Raw genomic sequence first — 20306 nt, 5'->3', positions numbered from 1 at the left:
CTGTTAGGTCGCACGACTTTAAACTTACGGACATGTTCGAACGAAAACCCGCCGAGCATCGTACGATGTTCGGCGGGTTTGTGGCATGTCCGTACGATAACAGCCGTACGGGCCGGTGTGCGCAAGCGCACACTGCCCGTTCGGCATTGCGGTCATCGGAAGCCCGCCCCTCAGGGGGCGTGGCTTGCGATCATCGCAAGTACAATCTGCCTATGCAACATAGGCAGATCGTAAGTTTTTTTTAAGTACCTTACAACCATCGCAAGACAAAAGTCTTGCGATGGTTGAAAGGTGTGTGCCCAGCCTTAGGTAAAGGGTTTGGTGGGAATATGTTCTAGGGCTGCAGCAAACGATTATTTTCAAAATCGATTAGTTAGCCGATTATTAAGTTCGATTAATCGAAAAAAGCCCCCATGTCCCCATGTAAAATAAGAAGCATTTCTCTCACCTCCCGATCTACTGAGCCGACCTGTGACAGTCTCATTGTCACAGGTCGGCTTAGAACTATGAGGTGAGTGGAAATCACTCATGTCATAGTTCTCCTTTAATTCCAAACCTAAAGGGACTCACTGAATTCACCGTAGTCTTTCTCATGGAGTTATATTCGCGAACCCGTCTACTATTGTTGAGCACTTTGATAAAATCTTGACCAAACTTTATGATAAACCATCTGCATTCCAAGCCCACGTGACTGACAAACTATTGGAGTGCTTTACTATGCCGACGCTCTCAGACCCGATGGTGGAAATTATTCGAGCTGACATTACAGTGCAGGAAGTTCTCACAGCCATCAAATCCCTGCATACCAACAAAACTGTGAGGCCCTGATGGCTTTTCTGCCCTTTATTATAAAAAGATTCCATGACCTTCTTGCCCCCCATATAACAACATTATTTAACTTTGAAAAGCAATCAAAGTTCACCTACCTCTTCTTTAGTAGCCCAGATTGTAATGTTGCCCAAACCAGGTAAAATGCTTTAGACCCCAATAATTATAGGCTCATATTGCTGCTACATGTGGACATCAAACTCCTCTCGAAAATCCTAGCCACCAGAATCAATCGCTTTCTTGACACCCTGATACATAAAGACCAAGTGGGATTTATTCCTTCTAGACACTCGCAAAATAATTAAACTAATTAATCATGTCCGTAGTAGGAACCTCCCCAGCATGTTAATATCTTTGGATATTCAAAAGGCCGTTGATTATATCTCTTGGGACCATATCTACTATATACTTGCAAAATGGGGTTTTCCTGACACATTTATGGCATGGCTCCAAGCTCTCTATAGTTCCCCATCGGCCTCTGTCCGTTACCTTCAACATCTCTCCCTACATTCCCTATCCTGAGGGGCACTAGGCAAGGGTGTCCTCTTTCTCCCATACTATTTGTACTGGCGATGGAACCACTTGCATATCTGATTTGTCTTAACCCTAATGTACATGGGGTACTAGTGTAAACCACCGAATATAAAAGGTAATCTTTTTGCTGATGATCTATTATTAACGCTATCCCAACCTCATATAACACTACCTAAATGTTTTTCTCCATTCTGCGACCCTTTGCGCAGGTATGCAATTTAACTATTAACGAAGCAAAATCCTCAGCTCTCAATATTTCCCTACCGTCGGACACTGTTAACTCTATACGTAAGATCTTCTCCTTCCTTTGGCATGATTCCTTATACAAGGCTAAAATATGTACCTTTATTCAAACATCTTAGAGACCTTTTGTCTTCCTGGTCGCGACATGGCTTACTTGGATTGGCAGACTACATGCTGTCAAGATGACTTGACAGCATGTCAAGTCATCTTGTCAAGTAACTTCTGTACTTTAACACCCTCCCAATCATGATTACATTTCTTCCCTCCGTGCGTTCCAAAATAGAGTTATAGATTTTGTATGGGGTAACAAAAGACCATGCATGTCTAAATTTACTACGCGTGCAAATAGGAGGCAAGGCGGCTTGGGCCTCCCTAATTTTTCCAAATATTATCAGGCAGCTCAAATTGCCCCCATGACCAACATGTTTCTGTCTTCGCAAGCTCCACTCTGGACTAATCTTGAAAGCTTTTATTGTGCTCCAATCTCCATTAGAGCTCTACCATGGCTCCCATGTCAATTGCGCCCTAAGAACATGAGCCCTTTCATGAGACATTGCCTTAAAGTTTGGGATGCCATCATGACCAAATATTCTAGCACGTTAACCTCTCCCCACTTCCCCTTGCTTCCCGTGCTGGGCAACCCCTTGTTTGTTCTAGGTTTGGAGATGGCGGGATCATTTGGTTGGTGGCCATCGCATAACTTTAAATATCTGCATAACCTTTTACATGGTGAAGTAATCCATAGCTGGTCCAGTATTAGAGATCGAAATCATGCTCCCTCCGGGGAATACTTCCATTACCTACAACTTAGACATTGGGCCTCCTCCATGATATCCAATAGAATTTCCCCCACACAACTAACAACTTTTGAGCACATATGTTATTACTCGCCTCTACAACCTAGGTTAATTTCCATATTGTACTTGCATCTTAAGTCGGTATCATCCCCAACGGATCATGCCTATGTATGTAGGTGGGAACAAGATCTCCACAACTCCAAAATCGACCCTAGATTGGCAACAATTGTGGAATATGACAGCTTCCTGTACCGTTAATATTACTTCCCTGGAGACAGCTATTAAGACTATGATGCGGTGGTACACGGTCCCTTCATGGTTGACATAGCTTCACCCATCGCACTCCGCTCTCTGCTTCAGTGGAGGTTCTGCTAAAGGTGACTTTGTGTACACTTGGTGGTCTTGTCGTATGATAACTAGACTGTAGTCCAGGACTTTTCTTTTTCTTCGCTCTCTTTCACAAACCTGTACCTAAAGATCCCTGGTTTGCACTCTTACACTTTAAGCCTCTATCTCTCACGAAAGCTCAATATAAATTGGCAGTTTTTATCCTACTGGCAGTCAAACAAACTATTGCCCAAGCTTGGCGGAAACAATTTGTCTATTTTGCTGATGTCCAATGTAGGATCAAATCCTTCTTCATTAATGAGAAGCTCTCTAGTATCCTACTAGATTCACAGAAGAAATTCCAAAAAGTTTGGAACCCATGGATTTCTTACACACACCCTGACCTTTTCCTTGAGAGCTTAACATATGTTTGAGTCTCTAGAAATGTGAACAACCCACTATTTTAGGGACCTTGTTGCCACACTTTCTTCTTCACCCCCTCCTCGTTACTGCCCTGCTTCTCTCCCTTCTCTTTTTCTTACCTTAGTCTCCTCATATTAATGATCTCTGATGTTATCGACCCAAGAATGTAGGAGACTTTTGCCCACTCATGTTCTCCTTATAATTCTAAGGTTGATGTAGAAATATTGCTTCCTCCTAGTACACCATATTTGCTTTTACATTTACGTTTGATGATACCTATGCAAGGAAATTCCAAAAGTGTTGGGCGGAATTCCCTACGTACAGAAACCTGATCATTTATTCTTCATTGTTATTGTCTCTATGCTAAACTTTAAAACCAATAAAATATTTTTGAAATTGAAAAAGTTTAATTGGTGATGTAAAATGGCCAGTAATTTACCACAGCTTGAGAATAACCACAATCAGTAGTCTCTGATGTATTTCTGGAGTCCAACCGTGCCAGCTACGGCCATTCTGCAGGTAGCATGCCATTTTCCAGCATATTAGGATGATAAATGTTTTCCCATCTACCTCGTAAAAAATAATTAATCAATCAAATAACACCATTACTGCTTGTAATTCTACATCTCTCTTACCATTATGGCCAGCAAGCTGTACCCAGCGTCTTTTGAAAGGGCTGATAACGGGAATGTTCACAATGGTTCGAAGCTTTTGCCATGATTTATTCTGTCGGGAAACAAAGAGAAAACCATTGTTAAATAAACAAAAAAATGACAAGTTACATTCACTGGTAAAATTTGTAAAAGATTTTGAAATTATCAGCATGGGTGAGATTTTCCTATACATCTCCCAGTAGAAGTGCCCAGAGGCACTATTACTGGATTTGTTATGGAAGGGAAAGCAAGGTAATACCTCTTGGTTTAAGAAGAAAAGACTTGACTTCAAAAAAAGAAACATTTAATTTAATTTCACAGGTCTTTTTCCATTACTTTTTATACCAGAGACAATGGTCACTAGGACAAACAGAGAGGGTGAATCTCTCGGATTGGGTCACAGACATATTCTAACGCTTCTAAAAAAAAAATAAAAAAAAAAAATAGGTTGGCCTTAATATTAAAAGAGGAACTGTAGACATATCTTCAAAAAAGCAACAAAGCCATCTTTAGAAATATTTAGTATTGACAATCTACAAACAGATACTTCTAGATAATTGCAAGCTTTTTGTTTTTTTGCAAACCTTATTTTTTTTCCCTTCCCCGGGCTTCTGACAGTGGTCGTTTTAACTAAGGGCAGATTAACATATCTCTTTTTACTTCCTGGAACTCTGGCACATGTGACTATGCACAGGGCTTAAAAAATCCACTCGTCCGCGACGAGAGGACGGTGGAGCCAGACGAGCAGCCGGGAGCTTTACATTCAAGCGGTCATGCGTTTTGAGATGCCCGATCGCTTGCATTACCAGCAGCTGTCACTGCCGTTGCCAGTCCCGAGATCCGCTGTGCCCGATGTGGCCGGGGACCGGCACGGCTCTGTGACAGGAGATCAGCACACGATCTCCCTTTGATCTACTCTCCATTCCCGGAATGCAGGAAGTGATGTATATTACATCACTTCTTGCATTCAGTGTCACTTTCCAGCTACAGAAGCTGATGAAGCAGATCTCTGCTTTATCAGCTTCTCTGGGGGTCCCTAGGTGACATTAGGGGTCTTGGAGACCCCTGAAGCAGATCTCTGCTTCATCAGCTTCTCTGGGGGTCCCTAGGTGACATTAGGGTTCTTGGAGACCCCTGAAGCAGATCTCTGCTTCATCAGCTTCTCTGGGGGTCCCTAGGTGACATTAGGGGTTTTGGAGACCCCTGATGTCTTCATAAAGAGGACCTGTCATGTAAATTGGCTATCACATAGGGGGCCCCCCATGTGATAGCAATTAAGTTGTGTAAAAAAATAAAAAGTAATACAAAAAATTAAAGAATCATTTACATTAAAAAAGAAGACATTTTTTTAAAGTCCTCCGCCCCCCACATACACATGCAGATATATTTCAGGGGCATTAATTACTGATAACACTACACTGATGAGCGGTAAAAGCGTTGCCAAAGGCCAATTTTCAGTGTGGTCGTTTTTTGCGATTTTGTGGGCGCACGCAATTTTAAGGCTTGACATGTTTGGTGTCTATTTACCCGATGTGACCCCATCTTTTATGTTTTACCAAAAATATGGGTAAGAATAGATGTTTTATAACATAACGTAGGAAAAACATTTTTTTATTCTAAATGTACGGTACTTTTTTCATTATATAGTAAAAAATAACCCCCCCCCCAGTGGTGATAATATACCTTCATAAGAAAGCTCCATTTGTCCCCAAAAAATGTTAACATAAGTTGCAAGGCTATAGTCCGGTCATGCTGACTGGTGACATTTTTGACTGACTGGTGAGACACCCTAACATTTTTCAAGCCCTGACTATGCATATCATCCCGGAGATCTCATTAGATTACAGATAGATTTCCCAGCACAGCTCTGCTGATGTAACCTTCCCAGGATGCAACGCTTGGGCACGATTACATTATTTGTGCCAAAGTGGACCAGGAAGTGGATAAAATAAATAAATTGTAAGTAAAATAAAAATATGTTTGTTTAGCTAATGAATGTAAGATGATTTCCTATCAGCATGCAGAGCTGTATGCTGATGTGATTTTCTAGTCAAAAGGGGGTAAAGGCATGAGGAATATGTAAACATTTGTTAAAGAGGAACGCCAGGCATGACAGTAGGCAGTGGGTGGTGTAAATGACAGGCAGGTGTCACAGAAGAAAAATGGGCAGAATGACAGCCCTCAGGAGGCCCTCAAATGCTGAGCAGAGCAGGAAGTTGTAGACAGCGTTTGGAGCACGGAGAGGGCAAGTGAGGGTTGGCACTTTTTTAGTTTTACACAGGAGGAAGATGGGGGGACATCAAAAATATCTGAGTTCAAGGAATTTATCATGTGTTTAACCTACAAATATTTACCTGGGGAAAGGGATCGGTTGCGAAACTGAGAGGTCTGTCAGCACAAAGCTTCATGATTATCTAAAATGGGGTCCAGAGTCTAAGGTAGTTTTGTTAAAGAGACACTGTCACCAACATAACAAACTGAAGGTAAAATCAGAGAAAAATCAAGACGTTTAAATGCTTACTTGCAAAGTTTTTCCTTTCCATTAATTATTTTTATTCACTTGCAATATGCCTCTCAATTTACTACTTGTTACTATTTGACTACTCCAGAAAGATTCCCCTCCCTCTGCTGGGAATGTCTAATTACTGTCTATGCTTGTCCAGCTCCTCCATCCCTCCCTTCGCCTTCCTAGATAACCTTTTATATAATAGCAAAGGGAGAAGTAAATGGTAATACTATACAGTGTTGTGACAGCTCTGAGTATACTGGAGCTGCTAACATCTCATCAAAATGAAATTATATCAGATGGCGGAACCCAACGGCGGTCTTCTGGCCTTTTGGATGCCTACACAAGGGAGGCTTTTACAGGTAAATAACATGCAAAATATACATTACACATATAATATAATGGGAAGATTTTTGTTGAAATGTATGGTCTGGTTACAGGTTTTTTTTAATGATCAAATCCAAAAGGCACAGATTTAGTTTTAATAATTTCTGGTACAAATATTACAACACAATGACATATTACCACATTTATACTGTATATTAGGGATGCACCAATACCATTTTTTAAAAGACTGAGTGGAGTACAAGTACCGATATATTATCTCTAGTACTCGCTGATACCTTTTTTTTTGTGTGATGTGCCTTTTTAAAAAAAATCAATACAGACTATGATTTTAGGACAGTGGTGGAGTGCCAGGGCCCAGTCCCAGCTGCAACCAATGCGACCCTGGTAGCTCTCCCACTGACGCCAACCTGTACAGAGACTACAAATCCCAGCAAAACATCATGCAGCAAAGCAGAATACCAACAACTATAGAACACTGCAAATAACAGCAATCCATTATACAGCAATGCAGAATAATTGGAAGCTACATACTCTGTTGCTCACCAGGGCTGTGCAGTGTCTCAGGAGGCTGTGCGGGGTCTCACCCGGGCTGTGTGCATGGTCTCAGGAGGATGTGCAGGGTCTCAACAGGGCTGCTTGAGGGTCTCGCCAGTAGGGCTGCAACCAACTAATTGATTAAATCGATAATGAGAATAGTTGTCAACTATTCTCATTATCGATTCATTGATTGGATCCCCTAGCTCTCCCCTCCATGCTGGGAGGGGCACAGCAAGCAGTGGGCGAGTGCAATAGCCAGCCTGCTACTGGCTATTGCAATTTGAAATGGCCAATAACAGGCTGGCTATTGTACCAGCCCACTACCTGCTGCTGTATTTACATTCAGCTGTCATCTGCAGAATTGTGCCAATGGCAGCTGCCATTCCCTGGCTGAAGCTATTCAAGTGCCATGTGCTTACAATACAATTATTAATCCCTTGCTGTCCGCCCATCGTAAAATTACGGGCGAACGGCGGATCCTTCCCGGACATACATGTACGTGACTTTGTTTTCCACGTGCAAGCAGAATGTGTACAGCTCTATGGCCGCCAATCGCTTGTATATCCCTTTAGTGTGTGGGACCCCCCCATCACCCCTGCCAGTTAATTTCTGGTACAGATATTACAACACAATGACATATTACCACATTTATACTGTATATTTGCACCAATACCAATTTTTTTTATGACTGAGTACAAGTACCGATGGGTGATGAGTAAAATCTTCGCTCTCCTGAAGAGCTACAGATGCCAATGCTACCTGGCAATTCCAGCTTGAGGGTCTCGCCGTGAGGGTCTTCGCTCTCCTAAAGAGCTACAGATGCCAATGCTACCTGGCAATTCCAGCTTGAGGGTCTCTGCTGTGCACTGCGGTTCTGCCTGTCAACTGCCTACCCCACTACAGGACACAGTAGTAATGTAGGGACCAGTGGATTGAACCACAGCACCCAGCAGGGGCCACTATCTAACACACCTACAGTGGAACCCAGTGCTCTTTAGGAGAACATAGATTTTGCTTACAGCCCTCCAGAGAGGTAAGTATTCCTATTCTTCTATTATAGGGTGTCTCTATCTCACTTTTGATATATATTTGTGAAAGGGAGGCTTTAAAAAAGGCATAATTTAAAGCTGAACTTAATTTAAAAAAAAAAAATTCTGAGCAGCACGTGTCGTATAAGATAATTCCAAAAGATGAGCATTCTATGCTTGGATGACTGCTGCCTACTGTAAAAATCCACTATTCACTGTTAATATCTCCTACCCATAGCCCTCTTTTCTTTGTAAAATCAATTTTTTATTAATTTAGTAAAAATAATCACATAACACTTCACAACAATCAGATCCATGTCAAGCCATGCTAGAGGGGATGCACAATTTTTGAGCATCAGGATAGTAGTAGGGGAGTATCCCCGGGCCGTATGTTTCTGATTACATCTATAGTACATTAAGTACTAATTACTTCAACCCATCCAGATTGTTTGCCAGGCAGGCCTGTTCTGACAATACAAAACACAAAAATTCCCCAGCCTCAACCTGCCAGCCAGCCTGCAACCAAACAAGTAGCCCTGTCAACAGTATGCGTTAAAATCAGAGGTTTTAGTTGCACAAACTTTTGGCCAAAAATATGTAGAAGCCACACTGCCGCGCCAAGGCACCTCTGCAAAGTGTGGTCCTAACTCTATGTATCCGAGTCTCCAAGTGTGAGCATATTAATGAAGTTGATAAATTACATGCAGGTGTACCTGGAGGTAGCCAACTCCTCCTGATAAGGTGCAGGGACGCACTGGAGGCCCAGCAACCAAAAATGCACGCTGGGACTCCAGTGCGTCCCCCTAACCCAAAATAGTCATAAAGGCCGGTTATAGATTCATGCATGTACCATTTTTTCTAGTTTGACTAGTTGACTAGTTTGACCTGCATGTAATTTATCAACTTCATTAATATGCTCACACTTGGAGACTCGGATACATAGAGTTAGGACCACACTTTGCAGAGGTGCCTTGGCGCGGCAGTGTGGCTTCTACATATTTTTGGCCAAAAGTTTGTGCAACTAAAACCTCTGATTTTAACGCATACTGTTGACAGGGCTACTTGTTTGGTTGCAGGCTGGCTGGCAGGTTGAGGCTGGGGAATTTTTGTGTTTTGTATTGTTGTAAGCCTTCCCAATGTGCGCCCTGCTATAAAGGCCGGTTATAGATTCATGCATGTACCATTTTTTCTAGGCCCGTTCTGACCCCCAATTCCTCCCCTTGTGATTCCTGGATTGCACCCACTAAACTCCAGATACCAAACATCCTAAGAGTACTCCTGCCCATTCATAAAACAGCTTGTATTCTTTTAACAGAACAAAAGGTGGTCTGTGATTGGATAAGATTGCGGAGATTGCGACATTCATCTGCCCTGCCCCTTCCCTCGTCCAATGTGGCTATCATTTAAAGAAACCTCTTTTAAAAAACATTTCTAAAACAACTGAAAATCGACAATAAATGATTAATACTATACAGTAAACAAGGAAACTGCTCTAAAAAAAGAACATTCACTCAATTTACTGTAATGCAAATATAATCTATGCAGCCTGATTTGAATGCGGTCCTCACCGAGGACAAAACACCATGCTTCCCGAAGCCTGAGCTGATCAAGTATCTGACTCTTCTTGGTATATCGCCAATCAGGTTCAAACTTCCAAGCCAGATTCTTCACATAGGCACTGCGTTATATTGCGTACTCTGCAGGAACCTCCGACCTGGCACATGGTTGGCGGAGATTCACTGGCTTTAATGGATCTCAAAAAACATATATATGAGAGCAGATGATTTAACATAATCTTATCTACATGTGCAGAAAGTTTGGAGTTTAAATGATAGCCAAAAAAGGGCAATTTAAAGTTGTTAAAGATGCCAGCTTTTGGATTTTGGATTTCTTGGTCAGGCTTTATATCTTTTGAGAAAAATATAAATAAAGCCCGACAGAGAGATCCAAGAAATACCAAAAGTTTGCATCAAATAGTCAATAAAGGTATCATGTAAACGCCTAACTTTATGCACGAATCGATGTTTAAAAGAGAGAACTATGGGGTCAGTGTTTTTTCCCATAGTTCTCCTTAGGGTAACGGGAGGACACAAACTAGCGTCCTCTCGTTACCCTAAGCTCAGTATACCGCGAGCTACAGCTCGCGGTATACGGAGACGCCGCAGCCGGAGCGGATCCCGACGTAGACGACGGGATCCGCCCAGCTGCGTGAGTGACAGCTGGCTCTGCCTATCTAGAGGCAGAGCCAGCTGTACCCGCCCCCTCCCCCGTCCGTTCCGCCAGTCAGCGCTGGCAGATCGGAGCGGGGAGAGGGGAATCCAGCCCCTCCCCCTGTCACGGCAGAGAGCCGTGACAGGATCGAGAGGTGAGCTAACCCGGTATGTGTTCGCTCACCTCCCGATCTACTGAGCCAACCTGTGACAGTCTCATTGTCACAGGTCGGCTAGAACTATGAGGTGAGTGAAAAGCACTCACCTCATAGTTCTCCTTTAACATGGAAGAATATTCTAGTACTTCCTCTTTTTTGTAAAATTGACTAAAATGTTTACACATACACTTCCGACACTCCCCTGCATACCAGACCTGGCTGAGAGTGGGCATGCTGGTACTGTCCATCAAAGAGGTACCACAGCTTTGTAAAATGTGGTTATCCTAACATGTTTCAAGCAGTCCTAACGTGTTTCAAGCAAGGTTTTACAGGCAGTTTACAAGGGGTGGAGAGCATGGACTTGTTGGATAAGAATCCAGTGACCTGGGAGGGAAGCTAGCTTGGAATATGTAACTCTCCTGGCTCTATATCCTTTAGCTGGGGTATGTGAACCAGAAAAGTGCCTTAACAGTATAAAAATATGCTTGCATACAGTATACAGCGCCACATGGCAAAAATCAGAGCACATTAATGGGAAACACTGCAACCTGTTTTCATAATTTACCCAAACTCACTATTAGTCTATCACTGCGCTGGGCAGTTTCACCAACCAACAGTGAGGCAGAAAATGGACCAGTAGTGGGACAGAGCAAGCTTGGTTGGTGTTCCCTTATTAGAGCGCCCTGCTTTAAACAATGCTTATATTCACAAAGGGTCCAGGGAAGCTAAAAGATCTAAAACATAACCGCGATGATAGATATAATCTGAGTGTTACAGCTTAGTATCCATAGTAATTCATAAATTTGTGTACCTATATCATAAACTCTTCCACTAGCCTCTTCGTTCTTATAACCTCAGTTGCACCAATGTGTGTCATAATGACTAAATTAGTTTTATGTTAAGTACCCTTTGGTGTCCCATATATTAGTGATTGTTATTCTTTTCAAAAGAGGTGTCAGTAATCTTGGTGTCCCTTTATATCTTCCTGTGTATTAGTTATAAATCACTAACCTTTCATGTTATCATTCCTCCTCATATATTGTATCCTTCATGTGCCATACATATAGATCCCATTCAATGCCCTTAAATTATAGTGTATCTCCTATCTAATCCTCCCCTTTTGTTATATTCCCTAGACACCTTGGCTCCCCTCACAACACGCAGACTTAGACCACGCCTGCTACAACCGTGGCAAACTGAAGTTACCAAACATCAAAAAAGACAAAGCCGCGCTCTTGAGCGACTGTAGCGGAGAACTAGGTCTCTGCAAGACTTTACCGTGTACAAAGCTGCCCTGATAAAATATAATTCCTCCCTCCGTGCTGCCAAACAAACTTATTTTGTCACTCTCATTAACACACTCTCATCCAGATGTGTCCTTGCGTGCCACTAATCTACTATCTGACATATCAGTCTGGATGTCACAACATTTCTTAAAACTCAACCTTTCAAAAAATGAGCTCATGATATTTCCTCCACCCCGTGCACCTTACCCCAACATTTCAGTTGTAAATTATCCGATTAGTCGAACTTAATAATCGGCTAACTAATCGATTTTGAAAATAATCGTTAGCTGCAGCTCTACGAAATACCCTCACCTTTAATTCAAATCAAAAGGACTCCTAAGTAGAGTCCAATGGTTTGTTGCCTCTTGCTCGCTTCATTCCATCCGTGTGTTAATTCATGTGTGTGTATGTAAGTTTATTAGATATTGTTATTCTGACACTTTAACCACTTGCTGCCCGGGGCATTTTCTTACTATTTGCGCACACGTGATAAAATATAAAATTTTGGCTAGAAAACAGCTTCAAACCCCAATTACAGTATATAGGTTATTATTATACAGGATTTATATAGCGCCAACAATTTGCTCAGCGCTTTACAAAATAGTAGAGACAGTACAGTTACAATACAATTTACAGTACAATACAGTTTCAGAACAATAGGGTTGGGAGGGCCCTGCTCGTGAGAGCTTACAATCTAGTAGGAGGGGCAAGTGATACAAAAGGTAATAATTGTTTGGATTGAGTTATTGGAGGAAGTAAAAGCGAGTTAAGTTGAGATGAGGTAGGCTTCTCTGAAGAGATGGGTTTTTAGGGATCGCCTGAAGGTGGGCAGCGTAGGAGATAGGCGGACAGATTGGGGCAAGAAGTTCCAGAGGATGGTGAACACTCTGGAGAAGTCCCAGAGGCGAGCATAGGTTCTGAAAGCAGAGGCCCTGTAGAATAAAAAAAATGCTAGTTGCAATTTTTTATGTTGCACGGTTTTTGCGCAAATGTTTAATCAAACTAGTATTTTTAGGAAAAAATAAACTAAATACAAATTTAGTGCACAGAAACATAATATAATACCCAATTCTTTGGTACAATATGAAATATGAGGTCACGCCGTGTGGATGTCAGTGCACGTGGGACATACACTTTTTTTTGCATTTTTCTTTTATGTTACTTTAATTTTTAAACACTTTTTTTTTTACAATAACCCTTTTTTTTTTTACAATAACCCTATTGCTATCACATAGGGGGCTAACAAGCACCCTATGTAATAGCATATAGGGTGTGACAGCTCCCGTTTACGGAGACATCAGGGGTCTTTCAGACCCCTAATGTCACATAGGGACCCCAAAGAAGCTGGAGGAAGCAGAGATCTGCTTCCCCAGCTTCATCTCCTGGCTCTAAGAGCCGGAGCCTGTAAGAGTGACACCGGATGTAATGTAATACACATCACTTCCGGGTCCATTGATCGGAAGCCTCTGAATCTCTCTCAGATCATTGTGGGGAGACCCGCCGAGCCGCTCCCAATCGCTGCATGGGGATAGCGGTGCCCGGGGAAGCCAACGGCGGCGGGGGGGGGCGCATGGTACAAACGATCTGGCGGCTGTACAGACGCCGAATCGCTTGTACATTAACAGCAATCGCCTGCTGTTAAAAGTGGTACCAAGAACACGGCTGCTGCAGCAACCGTGTTCTTGTTTCTAACCACTTCTGCAGGCCGCCGTCTATGGAATTATTGCGGCCCAGAAGTGGTTAAGAAAATAAGTGCAATTTCAGACAAAGTGCACTTTTTCTTTTTGCTCCCCTGACCTAACAGATGCCACCCTCCCCTACACACATGCATAGATATGTTGGTTGACATCCTGCACCGTAAGTCCTCTCTCTCCTGGCCACGCCTGCGCAGTAGAGCCCCACAGAGGCCTATGGGGCTGGTCTCCTGGCTGGGAGATGGAAGTAGATGAGGCCTATAGAGGTCTAGGGGGCTCTACTGCACAGGCGCAGCCAGGTGAAAGAGGACTTGCTGCACAGGATGTAAACAATCTTGGATTGAGGTAGGTATATATCTACCGAGGCATCTACAGTATTAGGTCAGCTGAAGGGGCAAAAAAGGCTAAGTGCACTTTGTTGTAAAGTGCACCTATTTTTAGAGGATCCATAGCCTTTTCATGGGGTTTTTTTCTTCTTAGATATACACATGAAGAAGTACAGTTAGATGTAAATAATATTTTCAAAGTGTGTTAACCTTAAAAAAAAAAAAACTTGTTTTTTGTATATTTACGGATTATATATACAGTTGGGGGCAGCTATACTTGAGGGCTCATGCACAATAGAGATCTTCGGCCAGGAGAAGTGGAGAGGTAAGTCAGCCCAGTCGCATGCACGCGCAGACACTGTGGGACACAAAAGACACAGCAGTCAGAGTCCCTCCACCGCTGGATCAGAGACGGGTACCAGCGCTTGCAGGACTCCTGAAAACTACTGGAAAGGAGTCTGTTTTACTGTATGGGGCCCTTCCATGTGCACCTTGCTGTAAAGCTCGTAACAAATTGATGAGTGCATTTCCCATTTGTTTTGCTTGACTGATTTGGTGCAGTGATGCACGGGGGATCCCAGCTGCTGTTGTGATGTGCGGGATCCCTTGTGCGTCTCTGTGCCTTTAAGGGAGGTTGGGCTTCTTCCTGACAAACCTGCACCCAATTTGATCTTTGCCATATGTTCTCCAAGATGGAGACCCTCATAGTTTAGAGTTAGGACCACACTGTTTAGAGGTGCCTTGACGTGGCTGTGCGGCTTTCACATTTTCTGCAGAAGACGTGTAACTAAACCTCTGTTTTTAACCTTAGCGGTGAAACAAGTTTTTTTTGCATGTTGGCTGGTGAGTGTGCAGGGAAAACTTTTTGCTGTTTAACACCAAATTTAACACAACTGCTCCCCACACCTGAGACCTTGTAACACTAATGAGTCACATGACACCCGGGAGGGAAAATGGCTAATTGGGCCCAATTTGGACATTTTCACTTTGGGGTGTACTCACTTTTGTTGCCAGCGGTTTAGACATTAATGGCTGTGTGTTGTTATTTTGAGGGGACAGCTAATATAGCTAGTATACACTAATATACAAGCTGTACACTCACTACTTTATTGTAGAAAAGTGTAATTTGTTCAGTGTTGTCACATTAAATGATATAATAAAATATTTACAAAAATGTAAGGGGTGTATTAACTTCTGAGATACTGTATATGTAAGGGAGCACAGGAGGCACAGACAGGGCTGCAGGATTAGAAGGAGAGCTTGCAGAGGAAGGGGAGCTAGGCTCTGGGTGTACTCTACATCATGCTCTCTTATATCTGGGCTGTCACTCAGAAATGCTGTCTCCTTTGTTCTGGACTTTCAACAAACATTTTATACTTGTGGAAATACTTCTTCTTTGAGCCACATTCTTGGAGCTAAAGGCCATAGTGGGGGGGGGTCTCACCCCCCGTTGGATATTTAATTTCTTGTTTTTTTATGGAGAATGGAAGTAGAACACCCAAAAGGTGGGCAAAGTCTTGAATTATGTCAGAGATGTCTCTGAGGAGCATCCAAGAACACGTAAAAAGCTGCTGGCATAGCCCACTAAGCTCCACCTAAATCTAGAGGGTGTAATGACCCTCTAAACTCTGTTTCTGAAGAAGGCCCAAAGGTTGAGGGTTCCAAGTAGAAACTGAGACTGATTGGTTAGCGCACTCCAGGGGTGGTGTGTAGTGGCCGGTGTGCCGCTATTTTGTTATTAGACCAGGGTGTCTAACTGTATAAAAATGAACAAAGAAGGAAAAAAAGGGAAAGGAGCGCGACTGCCTGGCGCAAAATGCGTGGATAGGAAATGTTCAAGGACAAATGGTGAATGAATGTGAGCTGGTGGAGGGGATGTTAGACACTTACGTGTGATGGCGAGAGGACACAATGGTGGTGAACTCTTCTGATGGGGTTGGTGCGTGTTCAGTGGTGGGACACTCCTGATGATGTGGTCGTGAGGTCTGGTCTTTTGAGTGGAAGGGCTTCACAAGGGTCTCGATCCTTGCGTGGAATCCCGGTCGGAAAACGATGCAAGAGGGAAAGAAAGTTATTCAGAATTTCTGCGAGTGTATAATTGGAAGTGAATTCTTTACTCACCATAGAGTTTGGTGTGCATCGCTATCATCGTCGATGGAAATCCTGTGATGGATTGGAGGCAAGGAGTTGAGACACGTTCTGATTCCCGAGGTTGCTGTTCAAAGTTGTTTCAATGCGGGTTACTGTTGCAGAGATGCTGTGTGTGTGTTCAAATGCAAACTCTGATGGATGAAATCCTGGAGCAGACTTGCTGTGTGGAGGTTGGGAAGGGTGGAACTGATTGTGGAAGTCCTGGGTGGGCTGAAGGCTGCTGTCCGATGCAAAGGTTTGCGCTGGGTTAATGAGGGGAGGGAGGCAGAAGTTCGTTCTGTGCGGACGCAGGTGGCGTGTGCTGGTGTCCTAGCAAAGTGGTGGAGGCGGAGTAGAACGGTGTGCAGAGGGAGGACCACTGTGGACGTCGGGGTTAGGGCATACTCGTATTCAGGTAACCAAGTGAGGGGGAAGTGGATGGTGGGAGGCAGAGGAGCTTCTGTTGGGTGTCAGTGAATCGGGAACTCAGCACGAGCTCGGGTGGCAATGTGGATAAGTGTCTACTGGGAGGGAGTATTGCTGCCGGTGATCGTCTGTGTTTGTTTTGCAACAAACACTGCTGGAGCCAGGAGGATCAGAGGCAATTGTGTATGGTGTGGAGGGGCAATCAGGGGAGGGTGCGGGATGTGCTGGCCGCGCACAAAACCGGGGTGGAGGATGTTGAGGCCATACACCGGGTGGTATGTGGAGTGACTGCTCTTAGATCAGAGGCACTTGTGTGCGGTGTGGAAAGGCAATCGGGGGTTTGCGGGAAGGGCTAGTCACGCACAGTAACAGGGAGGAGGATGTAGAAGCAATACACCGAGTGGTGTACGGAGTGACTTCTCTTAGGCAACGCGTTTGTATGTTGAGAACTGCATTGAAAAGTACAGTGTTACTTGAATTGTATTCCAGGATTTGCTTGTCTTCAGCTGAGAGAATGTGCAATAATTTAATACTTTACATAAAGTCTCAGAAATCTTTCATTAAGGTTTTCATGTTATATAGTTTGAATACCATGTCAAAGATATATTATTTATTATTGTAAAAGAACATATTCCACACTCCTTTTTTATTTACATTTTTTCCAGCCCTTCCCATCTCTAGTGGTGGCTCACTGATGTTTTGGGGTGTGTGAGCTCTAAAGGCAAGGAGAATCTTGTGAAAACTGATGGCAAGATGAATGCAGCATGTTATCAGAAAATACTGGCACACAATTTGCATTCTTCTGCACGAAAGCTGGGCATGGGATGCCCTTGGACTATCCAGCACGACGATGACCCTAAGCACAAGGCCAAGTTGACCATCCAGTGGTTACAGCAGAAAAAGGTGAAGGTTCTGGAGTGACCATCACAGTCTCCTGACCTTTATATCATTGAGCCACTCTGGGGAGATCTCAAAACGTGCGGTTCATGCAAGACGACCAAAAACTTTGCATGACCTAGAGGCATTTTGCCAAGATGAATGGGCAGCTATACCGCCTGCAAGGATTCGGGGCCTCATAGACAATTACTACAAAAGACTGCACACAGTCATTGATGCTAAAGGGGCAATAAGTATTAAGAATTAAGGGTATGTAGAAATGTGTTTTGCCTGCTCACTCATGTTTTCTTTAAAAATGGTACATGTAAAAGTGTATGCAAACTTTTGAGCACAACTGTGTATGTGTGTATAAATATACATACATATATCACATGCAAGACTTTTGCACTAGCATTGGAGGCTAAAGGTTTTTGTTTTGTTTTAAAAAAAATTACACACAAGGATTATAGAAGCTAGCTTTAACAAATAACGTATTTAGGAATATATTTTAATACATGTTAGTAACATAGTATGTATGGTTGAATAAAGACTAAGGTCCATTCAGTTCAATGTGTGTGTGTGTGTGTGTGTGTGTGTATGTTTGTGTATGTATGTGTGTGTATGTGTATGTTTGTGTATGTATGTGTGTGTATGTGTATGTGTATTTATCTTGCTCTAACACTTCCCACATCCCTGTAGATTCTGAGAAAGAAGAAACTCATCCAGAAGTTTCTTGAATTTATCAATGTTATCAGCAGATGGTGGTAGGGAATTCCAAACTTTCACTACTCTCACAGTGAAATACCTCTTGTTTTTATTCAAAATCTATTTTTGCATACTTGGAGTTTTTTTCTGCTATATACAACACTGTCACCTAAATAAAAATAACAGTACTGGAAAATGTAGACAAAAGTTGCAAATATGATGCAGAAGGAAGATAAATAAATAATGTATACCAGAAAATGAAGAGGAAGTGGTTAGGAAGATTGCTGTTTCTTGAAGGGAATCCCCTGCTTTGTGGTATGGCATGTGAAATCAACAGAGGATTTCTTAAAAATAGACATTGTACTGACCTATTAGTGTGAATTTTGGTCACATCTTTTACCACCGTATAAAAGGTGGGGTACAGGTTACTACAACTAATAATATACTGAACAATCTATTAACCGTCATTGCATCATTGGGGGTTGAAACCTGTACCAGATCTGTTCACCCGTCATACTGCAAAAGACAAACAAAGGATAAGCTGTTGCAGAAAAACAGCATGAACTGCATCAACCCTGATCTGTTTTTTCCAACACTAGTCCTTGATCATTGGCTACAAGGGCATGATTGCACAGTGATCTCTATGAGAGTCCTGCCCTCTCCTCCATGGCCGAAGAAAAAACAGAATTGAGCTCAGACTGTAGAAATTATGCTCATGTTTATATTTTCTCACTAGGGATGCACCGAAATAACATTTTGAGACCGAAACCATAAATAAAAAAAAGTTGTCAGGCAGAAACCGGAAATTATGTTTTTTCCAACCTTTTTAAAAAAAATTTAATTTTATTTGTTTTCCATTTACTGTCGGGGCTTTGGAGAAAATTCAGGGGTCTAAACAGAACCCTTGATATTTTCCTTTTAAAATAGAAAAAGAGATTCAGGACACAGAGTGCTCAATCTGTTTTTGTGCAGCCCCAGCACTGAATGAGCAGGAATCCTCTATGCTGAGTGCTCCTGTCTATTTATACATTGTGAATATTGTGTAAGTTAGTATGTCCACAATCATGAAAGAACAGAAAGTGATGTAGATCACTTCCCAGTCATTCATAACTGGGACATAGTAAGCACACTATGTCCAGTTGTTCACAAACACTCGCCGATCAGCTGTAGGGCTGCAATAACTAATCGATTATAAGTATCGTTGGCAACTATTCTCATCATCGATTAGTTGCTTTTTGATTAGTTGCTGACGCTCTGCTCCTCCGTTCTCCTTCCCGCTGGTGCTGGCTGCAGCGGTCTGTGTCCCTTTCAATATCCGCTGCTCTCCCCACCTGTATTGGCAGAGGCAGCAGGGACACAGACCACTGCAGCCAGCACCAGCGGGAGGAGAGACTGCTGTGACTGTATTCCCCCGCTGCACCTCCGCTACTGCCCCCCATACTTCCACTGCTGCCCCGGTCCTTCTATGCCCCCTGTGCCTCTGCTGCCCCGGCCTGTTCTTCCTCTTCCCCAGCCCGTTCCTCCTCTGTGCCTCCTCTGCACCACCCCTCCATGCCTCCTCTGAATCTAGAGGCTGGGAACCATACCCAGCCTGGTATTGGATATTTTAAAAGACAACAGCCAATAGCAGGCTGGCTATTGCTCCCAGCAATGAAGTAAAAAATACTTAAAATTAAATAAACTAAAATGAAAAAGAAAAAAAAAATTAAATAAAAATAAAAAATGCAAACAAAGTTAAACAAACTAACATTTAAAATACAATTTTTATTGTTTGACATTTTTTTTTGTAAAAGTCATTTTCAGCCCGACAAATTGTGCTGCGGGATGTGCGTTGCAGAGCCATTCGTTTCAATAGCATCCCAAATGCACCTCCCGTCCGCAGTATGATCACCCACACTGGAACGCTCTGTACTGCAATGACCTGTGTTCCAGTGCAATTTAAAAAAATGTGCATACTGTTTTGTTCTGAAGTAAACTTATGTTTGTAACACTCCATTTGTGTATTTTATTTTAAATAAATGATGGTGATTTTTTTTTCATTTTATCAGATTAATGGAAACCAAATAATCAGCCAACTAAATCGATTATGAAAAATGATTTCCATTATTGCCAAGTTCAACCAGACTTACCCTTTGAGCTTTTAAAGTGGACCTTTACCCATATCTTTAAAATAACAACAAACACGCTTTTAGAAATGTTTAGTAATGACAGTCTATACAAACACATACTTCTAGATAATTGCATGCTTTGTATTCTTTCATACCTTATTTC

The 20306-nt window shown here is 42.6% G+C and overlaps 1 protein-coding gene across 1 annotated transcript in view; it reads right to left on the bottom strand.

Annotated features, from left to right (window-relative positions):
• Positions 1 to 20306, bottom strand: part of LOC108799223 (inositol-trisphosphate 3-kinase A-like) — a 107439-nt gene that overhangs the window by 29987 nt on the left and 57146 nt on the right. Inside the window, exon 2 of the mRNA XM_018571057.1 lies at positions 3788 to 3878. Within this exon, the coding sequence (XP_018426559.1) occupies positions 3788 to 3878 (91 nt within the window). The remainder of the gene's footprint in view (positions 1 to 3787; positions 3879 to 20306) is intronic.

This window comes from Nanorana parkeri, unplaced genomic scaffold (assembly GCF_000935625.1).
Source record: "Nanorana parkeri isolate BGI_ZX_2015 unplaced genomic scaffold, ASM93562v1 scaffold1662, whole genome shotgun sequence".
NCBI lineage: Eukaryota > Metazoa > Chordata > Amphibia > Anura > Dicroglossidae > Nanorana > Nanorana parkeri.
This window is presented reverse-complemented; position numbering and strand designations above follow the sequence as displayed.